This window comes from Arachis stenosperma, chromosome 4 (genome assembly GCF_014773155.1).
Source record: "Arachis stenosperma cultivar V10309 chromosome 4, arast.V10309.gnm1.PFL2, whole genome shotgun sequence".
Taxonomy (NCBI): Eukaryota; Viridiplantae; Streptophyta; class Magnoliopsida; order Fabales; family Fabaceae; genus Arachis; species Arachis stenosperma.
Genome location: NC_080380.1, coordinates 129,751,234 through 129,767,917, shown reverse-complemented (window position 1 = coordinate 129,767,917; position 16,684 = coordinate 129,751,234). Strand labels below are relative to the sequence as shown.

General features: G+C 41.5%; 1 protein-coding gene across 1 annotated transcript; it reads left to right on the top strand.

The window, feature by feature from the left end:
• The first annotated feature begins 7,436 nt into the window (after positions 1–7,436).
• Positions 7,437–11,372, top strand: LOC130973744 (flocculation protein FLO11). Its single transcript, XM_057898392.1, has 5 exons — positions 7,437–7,962; positions 8,412–8,523; positions 8,900–9,017; positions 9,315–10,307; positions 10,790–11,372. Exons 1-5 carry the CDS (start codon positions 7,755–7,757, stop codon positions 11,195–11,197), a joined length of 1,839 nt encoding a protein of 612 aa, XP_057754375.1. The 5' UTR covers positions 7,437–7,754; the 3' UTR covers positions 11,198–11,372.
• The last annotated feature ends 5,312 nt before the right edge of the window (positions 11,373–16,684 follow it).

Below are 16,684 nucleotides of genomic sequence, written 5' to 3'. Positions count from 1 at the left end.
CATGTCCTCGGGACCTCCTTGCCATCAAGCTTTTCTAACTTAAAGGCTCCTTTCCCCATCACCTTTTTGACTCTGTAGGGGCCTTCCCAGTTTGCCGCTAGCTTGCCCTCTCCGGGGGTCGGCAGGCCGATATCATTCTGTCTCAGGACGAGGTCGTTTGGCTCGAATTCCCTCTTGAGCACTTTGGTGTTGTAGCGCAGAGCCATTCTTTGTTTTAGCGCCGTTTCTGTCAAATGAGCCATTTCCCGGGCTTCATCTATCAGGTCCTTTTCTACGGTTTCCTCTACTCCTTTCAAGAGCAACCGCGGACTCGGTTCGCCGATCTCTACGGGTATTACTGCGTCCACCCCGTACGTTAGTCGGAAAGGAGTTTCCTTGGTGGAGGATTGCTCGGTTGTTCGGTAAGACCAGAGGACCGATGCTAGCTCGTCGGCCCAAGCACCCTTTTTGTTGTCCAACCTCTTTTTTAGCCCCGAGAGGATAACCTTGTTGGCAGACTCCACTTGTCCGTTCGTCTGAGGGTGCTCTACCGAAGAGAACTTTTGCCTTATGCCCAGGCCATTGAGGAATTCCGTGAACTTTTTGTCAGTAAATTGGGTGCCGTTGTCCGAGATGACGACTTCTGGTATCCCGAATCGTGTTATCACCTGCCTCCACATGAACTTCCTGCAATTGGATGAGGATATGCTAGCTAGTGGTTCGGCTTCTATCCATTTGGTGTAGTAGTCAATTGCGACTATGAGGTATTTGACTTGCCCAGGGCCGATAGGGAAGGGGCCTAAGAGGTCGATTCCCCACTGAGAGAATGGCCGGGAGGTCGTTAGTAAGCTTAACTCGGAGGCTGGCGCCCTGGCAAAGTTGGCGTTCTGTTGGCACTTTATGCATTTTTTGACAAATTCTTTGGAGTCCGCCATCATCGATGGCCAATAGTACCCGGCTCGAATTAATTTCCTTGCTAGGGCCTTGCCTCCGATGTGGTGTCCACAGCAGCCCTCATGGACTTCCCTGAGGACGTAGTCCGTCTGGTCGGGGTGTAGGCACTTCAGTAGGGGTTGGCTGAGCCCTTTCCTAAACAGCTGTCCTTGGATGACGGCGTATTTCGCCGCTTCCCTTCTTAATTTCGCCGCGTCCTTTTCATTACTAGGGAGTTTGCCGTGTTCTAGGAAGTTGGTGATGGGGTCTAGCCAGGAAAGACCTAGGGTTGTCACGTGCAACGCGATTGCCGGTTCTCTTGCCATGCCTTGGATGAGAGACTGGTTCCCTTCCCCTGGCTTTGTGCTGGCCAGCTTTGATAGGAGGTCTGCCCGTGTGTTTCTTTCTCTAGGTACGTGGTGGACCGTGACCTCTTCGAACTTTTGGCTCAAGCTTTTCACCTTTTCCAAGTACTTCTGTAGCAACGGGTCTTTGGCTTGGTAGCTACCGTTTACCTGGGAAGTGACGACTTGGGAATCGCTGCATATTTCCAGTCTTCTTGCACCGACTTCCGCCGCTAGGGTTAAGCCTCCTATGAGGGCTTCGTATTCTGCCTGGTTGTTCGAGATGGGAAACTCGAATCTGACCGACTGTTCGTATACAACCCCAATCGGGCTTTCCAGGATGATCCCGGCACCTCCAAAGGTCTGGTTGGAGGCTCCGTCCACATGGAGCTTCCACCGTGTACCCACCTCTTCGCTTGGGTCTCCCGTCACCTCGACTAGGAAATCCGCCATAGCCTGCGCCTTGATGGCCTGCCGGGGTTCGTACCGTATGTCATATTGGGAGAGTTCGATGGACCAAGTCATCATTCTTCCCGCCAGATCGGGTTTTTGGAGAATTTGCCGGATCCCTTGGTCCATTCTGACGACAATTTGGTGACTCTGGAAGTACTGTTTCAACCTTCTTGAGGAAGTTAGAAGTGCCAAGGCTAGCTTCTCCAACTTGCTATACCTTAATTCTGCCCCTTGTAGGGCCCTGCTTATGAAGTAGACTGGCTGTTGAGCTTTTCCGTCCTCCCGTACCAGAACTGCGGCTAGGGCACCGCTTGTTACAGCGAGGTACAGGTATAGTGGTTCCCCGTCCTTTGGCTTCCCGAGAACGGGAGGTGCCGCCAGGATTTCCTTGAAGTGCCGAAAGGCCTCTTCACATGCGGGTGTCCACTCAAACGCCATCCCTTTCTTCATGAGGTTAAAGAATGGCAGGGCCTTCATCGCCGAAGTTCCGAGAAACCGGGATAACGAGGTCAACCGTCCTGCCAACCTCTGGACGTCCTTGATGCAACCCGGGCTCTTCATCTGGAGTATTGCCTGACATTTCTCCGGGTTAGCTTCTACCCCTCTCTGAGTTATCATAAATCCCAGGAACTTGCCGGCTTCCATGGCGAAAGCGCACTTGAGGGGATTCAGCCTCATACCGTGTTGACGGAGGGATGCGAATACACTTGCCAGGTCGTTCAAGAGGTCGTCAGGTCGTGTTGTTTTTGCCAGGATGTCATCCACGTACACTTCAACTGTTTTTCCTATGAGGTCGTGGAATATCCTGTTCATCAGCCTTTGATATGTTGCCCCCGCATTTTTCAAGCCGAATGGCATTACCTTATAGCAAAAAGTCCCTCCTGGCGTTATAAACGCCGTCTTGTCTTCGTCGGGACAGTGCATCGGTATCTGATTGTAACCGGAGTAGGCGTCCATGAAACTTAGATACCGGTATCCCGCCGCGGCGTCGACGAGTGCATCTATGTTGGGGAGGGGGAAGCAATCTTTGGGGCATGCTTTGTTAAGGTCTGAGTAGTCCACGCACATTCTCCACCTGCCGTTGTGCTTTCTCACCAATACCACATTCGAGAGCCATGTCGAGTAGTCCACTTCACGTATGAAGCCTGCTTCTAGGAGGCCGGCCGTTTGCTTGGCTACCTCCTCTGCTCTTTCCGCCGACATCTTTCTTCTTCGTTGAGCCACTGGGCGCGCTTCCGCTTTGACGGCTAGGTGATGTGAGATGATTTTTGGATCTATGCCTGGCATGTCGGCTGGTGTCCAGGCGAACAAGTCCCTGTTGGCCCTTATCATTTCAATCAAAGGCTCCTTCAGCTCACGTGGGAGGTTTTTGTTAACGAATGTAAACTTTTCCTCTTCGTCACCGATTCTAAACTTCTCGAGGTCCCCTTCTGGTTCTGGCCTCGGCTTGTCCTCTACTCTGGCATCAAGGTCGGCTAGGAACACGTCGGATGCTTCCTTGGACTTCTTCCTGAGGGAAAGGCTGGCGTTGTCACAAGCGACCGCCGTCTCGAGGTCTCCTCTTATGGTCCCTATGGATCCATCATCGGTGACGAACTTCATAACTAGCAGCTTGGTGTTGATTATGGCTTCAAAATCATTGATTGTTTTTCTTCCCAAGATGATGTTGTAGGCTGTAGAATCTCGGAGAATTACGAACTCGGCCATCACCGATCTTCGACCTTGGATCTGCCCCACCGAGATTGGTAGGGAAATGACTCCGTCCGGTTTGATGAAGTGGTCGCCTAGCCCGATAACCCCGTGCTGGTGAGTCGTCAGGTCGGCATCCTTTAGCCCTAGTGCGTCGAAAACGTTGCGGAACATGATATTTGAATCAGCTCCTGTATCGACAAGGATCCGTTTGACGAGGCCGGTTCCCACTCTGGCCGTTATGACCATGGGGGGGTTTTCCGGGGCGTCGCTGAACCATTGGTCTTCCGGGCCGAAAGAAATGGATGGAGATTTTTTGGAGCTTTGCACTGGCGGGGATGAGATCGCCAGAACCTTGGCGTCTTTCTTGTGTGCCGACCGGGATTTTGGTGCAGCGTTTTTTGCCGTTACCACGTTTATCACAGTGAGGCCATGGTCTCTGTCTTCGGGTTCCTGTCGCCGCTTGGCCGAGCGTGTCTTGCCTTCCTCGTCTTGATCGCGATAACGCCTTCTCGGCTCCCTGATGAGATGGGAGAACGCTGCTAGCTTTCCTTCCCTTATCGCCTGTTCTAGTGCATCCTTCAGGTCGAAACAGTCTTGTGTTTGATGGCCGTATCCCTTATGGTAATCACAATAAAGGTTCTTGTTTCCTCCCGTACGGTCCTTAAGTGGTCGAGGCTTCGGAAGAATTCCTTTCTCAGCTATTTGTTGATAAACTTCCACGATGGGGAGGGTGAGTGGAGTGTAGTTAGTGAATTTTCCGACTCGAGGGAACGACCTAGGTGCTTTGTTTGATGCCTCTTCCCTGGCCTTTTCTTTTGCTCTCTCACCGTCGCCACCGGACTGCCGAGCCTGGCCGTAACGGTACTGCCGCTTATTGGCAGCCACGACTCGGCTGACTTCCTCGTCGTTTATGTACTCCTTGGCCACCGTCTGGATTTCGTGCATTGTCCAAACCGGCTTCGTGGTGAGGTGTTTTCGGAAGTTCTCGTTGAGGAGGCCGTTTGTCAGGCAGAGACTGGCCACCGAGTCGGTTAAGCCGTCGATCTCCAAGCATTCATCGTTGAACCGATCTAGGTATCTCCTGGTCGGCTCTCCTTGTCTCTGGGTTACCCCTAGAAGGTTGATAGGATGCTTGGCCTTTGCTATTCGCGTTGTAAATTGGGCCAGGAATGCACGGCTGATGTCCGAGAAGTTGTAGATGGAACCTTGAGGGAGGCCGTTAAACCATCTGATCGCTGGTCCTGCTAGGGTTACCGGGAAGGCGCGGCATCTTACTTCGTCTCCTACTCCTTCCAGATTCATCCTGGCCTCAAAGGCCGTGAGGTGTTCTAGAGGGTCCTGAGTTCCGTCGTACCTCATGTCCGTTGGCTTGTCGAAGTGTTTCGGCAGCCGGACCTCGAGGATAGATCGGTGGAACGGGGTGACGCCCATTATCACAGGTTGTCGTGTTCTTCCGTCTTCGCGACCTCTTGTCGCTCGATGGGTCGGTCTGCCGCGGGAGTAGATGATCGTGTCATTTCGTCTCCTCATTATGGGTGACTCCTCCCGCGAGCTCTCCGCTTCCGTCCGCGGGCGGCTTCGGTGAGAGTCTTCCTCCTCGCTCCCGGGAGACGGGGTATAGCTCGGATCGGTAGACCGTCCATCCCGCTCCCGGTCGGCAAGCTGCCGTTCTAGGTTCTGAACTCTGTGGCGTAGCTCTTGCATTATTATGGCGCTATCGCCGCCCGTTCCTCCGAATGGTCGTGTCCTCGTGTGTCGATGGGGGGACCTCCGCCGCCCCCCTTGCGAGGCGACGGAGGCTGCCCCCTCCGCTCCGGTTGCCCGAGCTTGGTCGCCGGGACCCAGTACGACTTCCATTTAGACGGTCCCCACAGATGGCGCCAATGTTCAGTAGTCGGGTTCCGAACAGATCGGGTGGACAGATGTAGGGGTGAGGGCGCCTTAACTTGGGTCGCACTGCTTGCGGGTTGTCGAGTGGCCGAGCACTGGTCGTGGAGAGATGATGAGGGGGGGTGCCAATGTTCAGTAGTCGGGTTCCGAACAGATCGGGTGGACAGATGTAGGGGTGAGGGCGCCTTAACTTGGGTCGCACTGCTTGCGGGTTGTCGAGTGGCCGAGCACTGGTCGTGGAGAGATGATGAGGGGGGGTGCCACCTGCAAAGACACTCCGACGCTCAAGTCAGCAATGTGCAGGCGGGCAGAATGATAGGGTGAAAGGATGTGACGTACCTTGGGGGAAGAGCCAGCTTTCCCCTTATATACGTGTCAGATCTGGGCCTCTCATGAGGTCAGGCCCATTTCGTCAAGGACGCTGTCCCATGGCTACGTGTGAGCCGTACGGGACGCGTGTCCGGGTCGGTGGAAGGGCGCATGACCGGGTCGGATGGAGATCGGGTCGGGTCGACCCGGGGAGTCATTGGGCCAGGCCGTAACAATATATATATATATATTTTAAAATTTTAAAAGGCCATAATAGAGACAATTATTCAGGAGTATAATTGCATTGGAAAAAAAAAGGTTAAAAAGACAATTATCAAATATCTATGAAGCGCGTCCGCGTGTTCGACGCATCTTAAATATGATACTTATCAATATATATTCGACACATGTATCTTTTATATTTTAATAAAAATTAAAAAAAATTTTGGACATACTTAAACACTCTTAAATATCATTACATATCAGTGTATTTAGTCTTATTTTTAATTAATATGTATTTTTGAAATGTGTCTAGAAATAATTTATATTATTAATTATTATTAAAAAAATATTTTAAATATTTTAAATAATTAAAAAAAGATATTAAAAATAATTAAAAAATTAATTTATATTTTAATATCAATAAAATATTAAAATATCATTACAATTTATCTAAAAAATATTTTATATTATATATATATATTATGTCTCCGTATTTTATAAGAATTTTAAATCCGCATGTTCTTCGTCGTATTAGCCAATGTAAATCTAATTATTAATAAAATAGATTGGATATTAGCTAATCAATTTTTTTTCGCCAACATTAATTAATATTTTAAAAATTATTACGTTAAGTTTTATATTCTAAATTATAAATATTTAACTCTGTAATTTAAATTATAAGTTTTAAATTCTAAAATTAATTAATATTGAATAATAATTAAAAAATAATTTTGTATACTTTTATATATATTTTTAAATAAAAATATTATTTATATATTAAAATTAACCATTAATGTATTATGTATAAATATATATGTAGTTTAATTTATTTTTAATATATATTTATATTTTAATATATATTTTATACTAATAATTAATTTTAATAGCTGATTTTAGTATAGACAGAACATAACTTATTGTTAAATTATAAGTGAAATATTACATTGAGTATAGTTGAGTTGTTGAAAGCTGTCTGGGGTCAACCTAGCGTTGAAAGTTAATTTATCGTTTAGAACAAAGAACATTTAAAAAATGTATGTATAATTTTACTCATTGAAAATATTTACAATAATTTAACAAATGATTAGTCAGTATATTAAAAATGTTATGTATATACAAAAGATTAATTGTTAAATTAGTTAGAATATATATATATATATATATTATTTAACTTATTTTTAATACATATTTTATATTTTAACGTATATTTTATATAAATAACTAATTTAGTAACTAAATAATTTTATCATTGAATAAAAAAAGGAAAAAAAAGTTACATTTACATCTTTTATTTTTCTGTTTTTCAATATTTACTATTTTTAAGATTATAACAATAATATAATTTAATCTTAAATTTTCAATTTATTATTTTTTTTTCTATTAAATAAGAATTTGGCATTGATATGACCCAAGCCATGTGCTGGATGGTTACACTTGCACAGTTTGATTAGTATAATTTGCATGTGTCTCTCCCAACAACAAATCCCTTCTTGATCCTTCATCATCAATGAAGCAACAAAATAACAAAATCAATGAAAGGGAAATAAGAAAAAAATAGAAAAATTTAAAAACAAAATTAATTGGATAAAAGTGATGAGTGTGAGAGATCTGAGGAAGGTGGTGGGTCCACAAATTAGAAGCCATGTGGGTATCATCTCCCAACTCCATCATTTTTCTTAATTATTATTTTTATTATTTTCTGACACACACACACCACATAACTGATGAAATGCCAAAGAGAAACTTAACACAAAATAATGGTACATCAATGAATAACACAACCAAGCTAAGTAAACACAAAGTCTACATAGTTACAGATCCAAATCCAATCTTGAATCAATGAATGAATGAATGATGAGAGTGTTGCACTTTGAACTTTGAAACAGTGTAGATTAGTTAGTATGTTGGTTTCAGTTGTTAGATCTTAGTTACATGAATCCAATGATGAGGAATAGTTATAATAGTAGTAATGTGAGAGAGTCTCTTTTGGGGTCATTGAATCACCACCGCAGAGGACAAAGCTTGAATGGTTATGGAATGGCTTCCAACAACAACAACAACAACAATGAAGATAACTTGGATCTCTTCTCCAGGAACAGACGTACCCTCTCTGTGACTTCCTCTGATGATTCCTCCGATGGTATGTGAATTGTGTGAACACTGGTTTTTTTAATTTGTTTCTTGGTTTTTGGTTTTGCACTTGGGGATGTGGGAATGGACACTTTTTTGTCTGTATTTTTTGTTGCAATTAATGTGTCACTGAACAATCTTTTGTTTGTTTATGGGTTTATTATGTTTTTGTTTTGTTTGAATCTGATTCTTTTTCTAAACATAAAACACTTTTAGTTTGTTTTCTTTGTATTGTTTTAACTTTTTAAGAACTGATGTTGGGGAGTGAAAGGGATGTATTGTGATTGAAAATTAATAATAATTTTCCTTTCTTATTATTTGATTTGATATGTTGTTAACTAGGTAAGTGCTAAATCTGAAGTATGCTTCAGCTATTTTGTTTGAAGTGATTAACTGATTTGTATAACTATATATATTTTATAATTATGTATTAAGAATAATTAGTTGTGAATTTTGTAGTTTCCGTGAAACTGGGGAGGCTCTCACTTGGAGGAGCAGCACCAAAACCTTCAAGAAATGGGATTGATGATCTATTGTCTTCCACAGAAGTAGGAAAGCATGATTATGACTGGTAAGCATCGACTTCGTCATGTCGATTCTCAGGTTTCTGTGGCTGTGGATGAGAAATCACTAGTTAATGGAGAGAACATATTGATTCTGGATCTGTGACTTCTTGTTCTATCATTATGACATTGTTGTTGCTTGCTTTATATGTAAAGAAATTTTCTTGTTCCCACCTTTCCATGTATACCCAGTCAACTTCCTTCTCTCCACCATTGGATGGGGTGTGTTGATTTGAGTTCCAGTCCTTATTTTCTAATAGCAGGGGAGAGTGAGCCAGCTTATATGTATTCAACTTCAGAAATGAGAGTGCAACTTCAAAAAGTTCCAACTTTTTCAGTTGGTTGCCCCAATTTGTAATTATTTCTCTGTTTTTATGTTACTAGGCTTCTCACTCCCCCCGGCACACCAGTTTTTCCATCATCAGAAGGCGAGCTCCAACCAACCACGGTGCCTCCAAGAAGAAGTTTGACTAGATCAACTTCTACCACAAAGGCCTCAAGGGTATGTGTTCCCTCAAATCATTCTTCATAGATTTAATTTGTATGCAAAGATATCCAATCATAAATTGATACATAAACAAGTTAGCTACTTTTATATATGGGCTATTTGAATGGTCATCTAAAAGAAAGGATTTGATTGGATGGCAACCAAATCATCTATTAGGCATTCCCTACATGTATACATGCACTTGGTGATTGTTATTTATTTATCCTAGGTCACAACCTTATACATGTTTGATATATTTTAATGGTGAGCTAAATGCTGTTATATTTATTAGTCTTCATAATGATTTTTCAGCTCTCAGTCTCACAATCTGAGAACAATAATCACTCTAGACCAGCAAGAAGCAGTTCGGTGACACGCCCTTCGGTCTCAAACTCACACTCACAATACAGCACCTATTCCTCTAACAGATCCACCTCAATTCTCAACACAAGCTCTGCCTCAGTTTCGTCATACATCCGACCATCCTCCCGACCATCCTCCCCTGTAACTCGCTCCTCGTCCGCAGCTAGGCCTTCTACTCCTTCCTCACGCCCGGCAGCGTCTTCTAGGCCTTCAACTCCCTCCAGAGTGCGCTCGGTTTCTAACAACCCCACAGCCTCCTCCTCCTCTGCTGACAGACAAAGAACATCAACACAAAGCTCAAGGCCATCAACACCGAGTTCTAGGCCTCATATTTCTACAAATTTGCATTCTCCCTCGGCCCCTACGCCAACTCGATCACTATCCAGGCCTTCTACCCCTACTAGAAGGAACTCAATGCCATCTCTGTCTCCATCCCCTTCTCCTACATCATCTTATCTAACTTCATCCTCACGTGTTTCACTTAGTGGAAGAAACTCAGCTCCATCTTCAAGGCCAAGTTCGCCGAGTCCAAGAGTAAGGCAGCCACCACAACCAATAGTTCCCCCGGATTTTCCCCTCGACACACCTCCAAATCTCAGAACAACATTGCCTGATAGGCCTGTATCAGCAGGCAGGTCTCGCCCCAGCAGTGTCACCATGAAGGGAAACAGTTCTGAAGCTCAAGCTTCAGCTCCTGTGTCAAGAAGACATTCTTCTCCGATTGTGAGTAGGGGGAGGTCTACAGAGCCTGCAGCGAGAACTCGCAGTTATGGCAGCACCAATGGCCACCATGCTGATGTTCCTGAGCCTAGGAAAGTCCAACATCCACCTGAAGTCGTTGCAAGGAGATCTGTTAGGGCATCAACTACCACTGCTACAGACAACTCTGGGTTTGGGAGGACCATATCAAAGAAATCCTTAGATATGGCTATTAAGCACATGGTTTGTACTTCGTACTCTCTATATTTCCAGTTCTGCATGATTAAAGTAATCAAAATCAAAATTTACTTAGATTACCAATGCCAACAGTTTCAAGGTTTAGTTTAAAATTTTGATACATTGCTACTACTACATGCTTTCTTTGACACCTTTCTAAAGAGTAGATGACAATAGGACGAGTTACATTAAATGATATTGCATTGTATCATTCGATGCAAATGAAAAACATTTTTCCATTAACAGTGAGTTAAACTATCAGATTCTTGAAAATTTTATTCATGGATCAAATACCTTGAGTAAAAATCATGGTCCAAATGATATTAAAATCTTCTCCCTCAATGTGATTTTTCACATTCAGCTCATGTTCCTTCATGTTGCTTTATCTACATGCCTTAAAGTAAATTTTTGCACCATAAGCTATTAATCCTCTGATTTTGTTATATCAAATCCAAACTTAATCACCATTTGATTTATCGCTTGAATAGGATATAAGGAACGGCGCAGGAAATCATCGTTCGCTGTCAAACACCACACTCTTCCCTCAGAGCATTAGACCTTCGTCCACTCCCAAGAGCCACCGGGTTTCGAGTGCTCTGGCATCTGTCAACATGAATGGAACCACCCTGCATACCAATGGAGTCTCCAATCTGGATATTGGAAATGATGTTAACAGAATACATATGGTAAGAGGAAGAGAGGTGGATGAAAGACTATACTCATCAAAACTTAGTAGTGAAGTCGACATTTACGAGAGTTCGCGTTACGATGCACTGTTGCTCAAAGAAGATTTGAAGAACACAAATTGGCTTCATAGTGCTGATGACAAATGTGATCAAGGTCCCATATTTGATAATGGATTTGAGCATTTGCCAGAGCCTTTTGGTCTCTTGTAGCATTCAAGGAGGTTAATAATAATCCTTGGTGAATTTTTATGATTTGTAATATGATATCTATGTTCTAATAATGGTTATTTCTTAATATTTTTTTTGTTTCCCTTCTCAAGGGTGAGAATTTTTTTTTTTTTTTAGTTCTATATCTCAAAGGTGGAGAAAATGATGATGCATTGTATGCTTGAATTTGATATTTTTCATCTACATATAATGCACCAAAGAATTACATTACACAAGTATTTTGTGCATACAAAAGTATGCTTTTGTCAAAAGACAAATGTATTACTAAGCTCATAGAGATGGATATGATGCTTTAACTATAAGCAAACATTGGTTTTGCTTGTTTGAGTTCAAAATATTTTAAATAAAAAACAAAAGAGATTCTATTAGTTCATGGTAGGTAACTGGCATTGTGGCTCTTCAAGTTAGTAGTGAGTGCATAACTATTTTGACAGCCTTTGGTTTCTATTTGATAAAATGTAACAACTTTTTTTAACGCTTTATCTGAATAAGCATATAATTATAGAGTTTAATGTTGATGTACTTACAGTGTAAAACATTTTACACAGTTATATAATTACATTCGTTCTTTTAAATTCATAATTATATTAATGCAGCATCAAATAGGAAAAAGGGAAAAGGATAGTGAAAGAACGTTCTTAAATTTTTTTTTTCTTTGGACCTGTTTAAGGAATAATGACAATTTGGCTAAGCTCAAAGCTCTTTTTATGATTTAGCTCACTCATTTATTTAACAAATTATGGTGGGTTCAAATTTCATTTTATGTACACAATAATTTATTGACCAACAAATAAAGTTCTGATTTACGATAAATTAATTATTGATATTAAAAAATTATAAGAGTCTTTTCATGATTTAAGCAATTATTATTAAAACTTAAAAGTTAAAAAGAAAAAAAAAGGTATATATATATTTTTTGGAAAAGGTATATATTCCTCTAGCATGGGTTTTAGGCCAATCCGGCTCATCTACGGCCGAATGAGCAAACTATATAAGTCACATCTTCAGGTTATGAAAAAAATAAATAAATAAAGCTTTTACGAACTTCCTTCAAGACTTGAGCAAAAATCAATTTGATTTTGTCTAATAATTAATTTATTAGTCTGTTTAAATAAGTTTTGGAATTCAAATCTCGTCTAGTGCATACAATAATCTATTGGTTAGCAGTAAATCGTTCCAACTACAATAGATAAATTCTTGACTTGTCGGGTTGAAAGATACTGTAGATAACTAAAAAACTACAAAACAAAATTAGTAATTTGTTCTATTCTATTGGTATTTGTCACATCAATATAGTGGATTTTATATTAGGGCAATTTACTGAATTAAATAAATTGGCCATCAATATTACCATAATACACATTTTGAAAAGTGGATACCGAAATGCATTTTTTTCCATAAACTATGTAAACTGCGACAGGGTTATCGTGGTTTACAAATGCATGTAATTCGCTACAGGGGTGTCACAGATTACGTTGGAAGAAAAACTTCACATAATCCGCGGTAGGGGGTGTCGCGGTTTATGTGTGTTTTGCAGACGTGCATAAACCGTTACAGCGGTCTAGCGGTTTATGCTTTGTCAATTTTGCTTATAAATACCAAGCAAGATAGGGAGTGGGATATTTGAGGAGAGTCATTTTCACACTTTCACAAATGGATAGTGAGGAGAGCTTGTTGGTTCTAGTCCACTGCTCTGGTAAAATAAAAAAAAGTAATAGGCATGGTGTTAAGTTCACTGATAAAGAATCGCTGAGCATTTTTATCCGTTCGAATGATACTTTGTCGGATCTGAAGAGGAACATATTATAGAAGGCAAGGTTGTGTGGGGCCAAGTTGGTGAAGAAGGTGTTCTACAAGATTCCGATGGCGGTTGTGTCAAGTGATGTGCAGTATGAAACATTTGTCATAAGGTGAGTTGAAGACATGGGGGTCTTGTTTCATTGTTGGCGGAGTTTTCCGGAGGTGAGAATACAGAAGTTGTTTGCCAAGTTGGAAGACCGTGTGGACACTTCCGAGGCTTCAGCGCCAAATCCTCAGTCGACGACGGTGGGAGGTGCTTCTACTTCAATGCCTGTCGTTGCACCTGGTTGTCTCCTAGCTGTACCTTCACTTGTTCTAGCACTGGCAGCTAGGTCACCTAATTTGATTACTGGTCTTTTTCGTGGTGGTGAGTCGGATTATGTGAGGACGCGATGCGGGAAGATGATTCGGACGATGATCCCGATCACATATCAGGGGATAGTGAGGAGGAGACTCCAGTGGCCCCACTTGCACCTCAGGGGCCATCCAGTTCTGGGTCCCACCAACAATCGCCGCATTTCTCGACATTGAACCTCGAAGCAGTGAGTCAATAACCGGATGATGCACACACCTTCGGTTACCAAGGATTACACGAGGACAATACTTCTGGAGAATTTTAGATTGGACAATCTTTCCAGACTAAGGAGGAAGCTGTGATGAGTGTTAAGGATTATAGCATTCGTCGTGGAGTTCAGTATCGGGTCATGGAATCAGATCATCTGAAGTATATTGGGAGATGCAAGGAGTTTGGAAACGGCTGCACCTGGATGATCCGCGTGGCACTTCGGAGGCGCAAGGGTAACTAGAAGGTTAGAAGGTACAACGGAGCCCACACTTGCTTGGCCACTTCGATTTTGAGCGACCACCGACAGCTCGATTGCCACGTAATTTGTACGAGGATCTATCCGTTGGTTAAGGCGGACGCAACGGTTACCATAAAGGTATTGCAAGAAGCTACTGAGTCAACTTACGAATTCAGGCCTAGTTATAGGAAGGTGTGGAAGGCAAAGTAGAAGGCAGTCGCACAGATTTACGGAGATTGGAAAGAGTCGTATGCGGAGTTGCCCCGGTGGATCCTTGGGATGCAAGCAATAATGGACGGCACCGTAGCTTTGTTGAAGACTTCTCTAGTGCGTGTAGGTGATGAGGTTGATGAGTCTACAGATTACTTTCATCGACTTTTCTGAACATTCTCCCCATGCGTTGAGGCTTTTAAATATTGCAAGCCACTAATCAGCATTGACGGTACGCATCTGTATGGGAAGTACAGCGGGACTTTGCTTCTGGTTATTGCGCAAGATGGAAACTCGAATATATTTCTAGTTGCGTTTGCACTTGTTGAGGGGGAGAATGCTGAGTCGTGGGCTTTTTTCTTATCCAGACTAAAGCATAAACTGCGACACCCCTACCGCGGATTATGTGATATTTTTCTTCCAACGTAATCTGCGACACCCCTATAGCGGATTACGTGCATATGTAAATCGCGACACCCCTGTCGTGGTTTACATAGTTTATTGGAAAAAATACATTTCGGTATCCACTTTTCAAAATATGTATTATGGTAATATTGATGGCCAGTTTATTTAATTCAGTAAATTGCCCTTTATATTATGTTAAATAAATAAATTTTAAAAATTTAAAAGTAATTAACTATGATAAATATTATAAATGTTTGTTATGGTGATATAGCAAATGCTGAATAGAATAAAACAAATCACTCATTTTTCTTTCAAATCACTTAAGAATTTTTGAAAATAATATGAAATATATTTTAAATAATTTAAAAATAAAAAATAGAAATATATGAGCTAATTGTATGAAAATTTCATGATTAATGTTATTTATTTTTAATATTGTGTATAAATTAAGCTAAACCTCAAAGTAATTCTTGAAATTGCACTCGAGCCTTAAAATGGTTCATGAAGTTAATAGTTATTCAACCTTGTCTCCAAACTTATACTCTGGAATTCATAATAACCCTTAAGCCACTTTCTGCCCATGTATTGCAATCGAAAACCTGGGTAAACTTATTCCTGCCATGCTAGCACTCCCAAATAGACGTTGTATATGAACTTAGGCCTAGTTTGGATAAACAGCTTAATTAAGCTCCTTTTGACAAAATAGCTTAAACAATAAATGACTATATTAAAAGTAGAATATAAATAAGTTATTTTGTGTTTAGGCTTTTAGCTCTAAAAGTACTTATTTTATAAAAATGTGATAAAAAGTAGTAGTATTATGAGAGAAGTCATTTTTTTAACTTCTCTATAAGCTTCTAAATAGCTTCTTGGAAAAACACTAATACAAGAAGCGAAGTCCTCTCTCCTTATCCCGAAGGCTCTCCTAGGGCACAAAGGAGTGTAGTGTAAAAAGTCCGTACAACATCGTGAAAAGATCACCATTTGTGCTACATAACTTGGATTACATCCTACTTCATTGAGTACTTCAACAATATGTCAACCACAAATATGGAACCTGAAACACAGAACACACACTCAGAACAAGAAGAAGAAGAGCTACTGATAGTGTATGATAATGAAGATGTGAAGGAAGGCATACAAGACTGCAATAACAGCTTAGTGGGGAAACTACTTATAGATAAAAGCATTAATAGCTCATGGGTCCAATTAGCAATGCACAGCATCTGGAAAAGGCCAAAAGGAATGAGGGTAATGGAGCTAAAACCCAAGATCTACCAGTTCTTCTTCCAACATGAAGCAGATTTGGAAAGAATTCTCAAAGGCAACCCTTGGATGTTTAGAAACTCATGGCTGTTGCTGAAGAAATGGGACAGATAAGAAGAAATAGAAGAGACAGGCTTAGACAAGGTAGATATCAACGTTCAAATCTGGAATCTCCCTAAACACTGCAAGACCACCAAATTGGGAAGGAAAATAGCAGCTGCCCTAGGAGAAGTAAAGGAATGTGAAGTCTATGAGACAAATAGAGAACAAAATAGATTTCTTAAAGCCACAGTGACACTGAACATCAACAAACCACTCCTCAAAGGAGTCAATATAGGAAGCAAAGAAGATGGATTAATCTGGGTTGACTTTAAGTATGAAAGAATGCCAAATCTATGCTACTATTACGGATTGATAGGACACGAAGAGAGCAGTTGTGCAAAAGCTGCAGATAATGCAGAAGAAGGTGTCAAAAAGTCAAAAGACCTAGGGCCATGGCTCAAAGCAGAAAATCTGGGAACAAAGGTGAACCAAGATAAAAAAACAGAACAAGGAGGAAGATGGAAACACTGAAGCAAAAAGGAACCTCAACCAACAAAAAATCACTGAGAGAATGATGGAGAAATTGGCAAGCTTGACAATGAGAAAGGATGACGACAAAACTGTGGAAAAGAACCTAGAAGAACTGAGAGCCAAAACAGAACCAAACAAGAAAACAATAAAATAGGCAGAGGAGTTAACAAACAACCAGCTGATCATACACACAGCAACAAATACCATAATATTGAGAGATGATGATGATGTAGAAAAGACACAACAAAACAGCAAAGGAAACAAAATAGATGAAGAAACAACAGTCAAAAACAAGAAAAAGAAAAATGAAGAAGCAACACAAAAGGAAAAAGAAAGGATACAAGTTAGCCTAATTGGCTCAACAAACACAAACGAGGAGCTGCCAAAAATAGGAACCAAAACCTGGAAGAGA

Bases quoted from the DNA above. Each gene is read 5' to 3' on its own strand.
- LOC130973744 (XM_057898392.1), top strand. From the start codon at position 7,755: ATGAATCCAATGATGAGGAATAGTTATAATAGTAGTAATGTGAGAGAG. The intron at 7,963-8,411 runs GTATGTGAATTG...TGAATTTTGTAG, and splicing joins CTCTGATGATTCCTCCGATG to TTTCCGTGAAACTGGGGAGG. The intron at 9,018-9,314 runs GTATGTGTTCCC...ATGATTTTTCAG, and splicing joins CTACCACAAAGGCCTCAAGG to CTCTCAGTCTCACAATCTGA.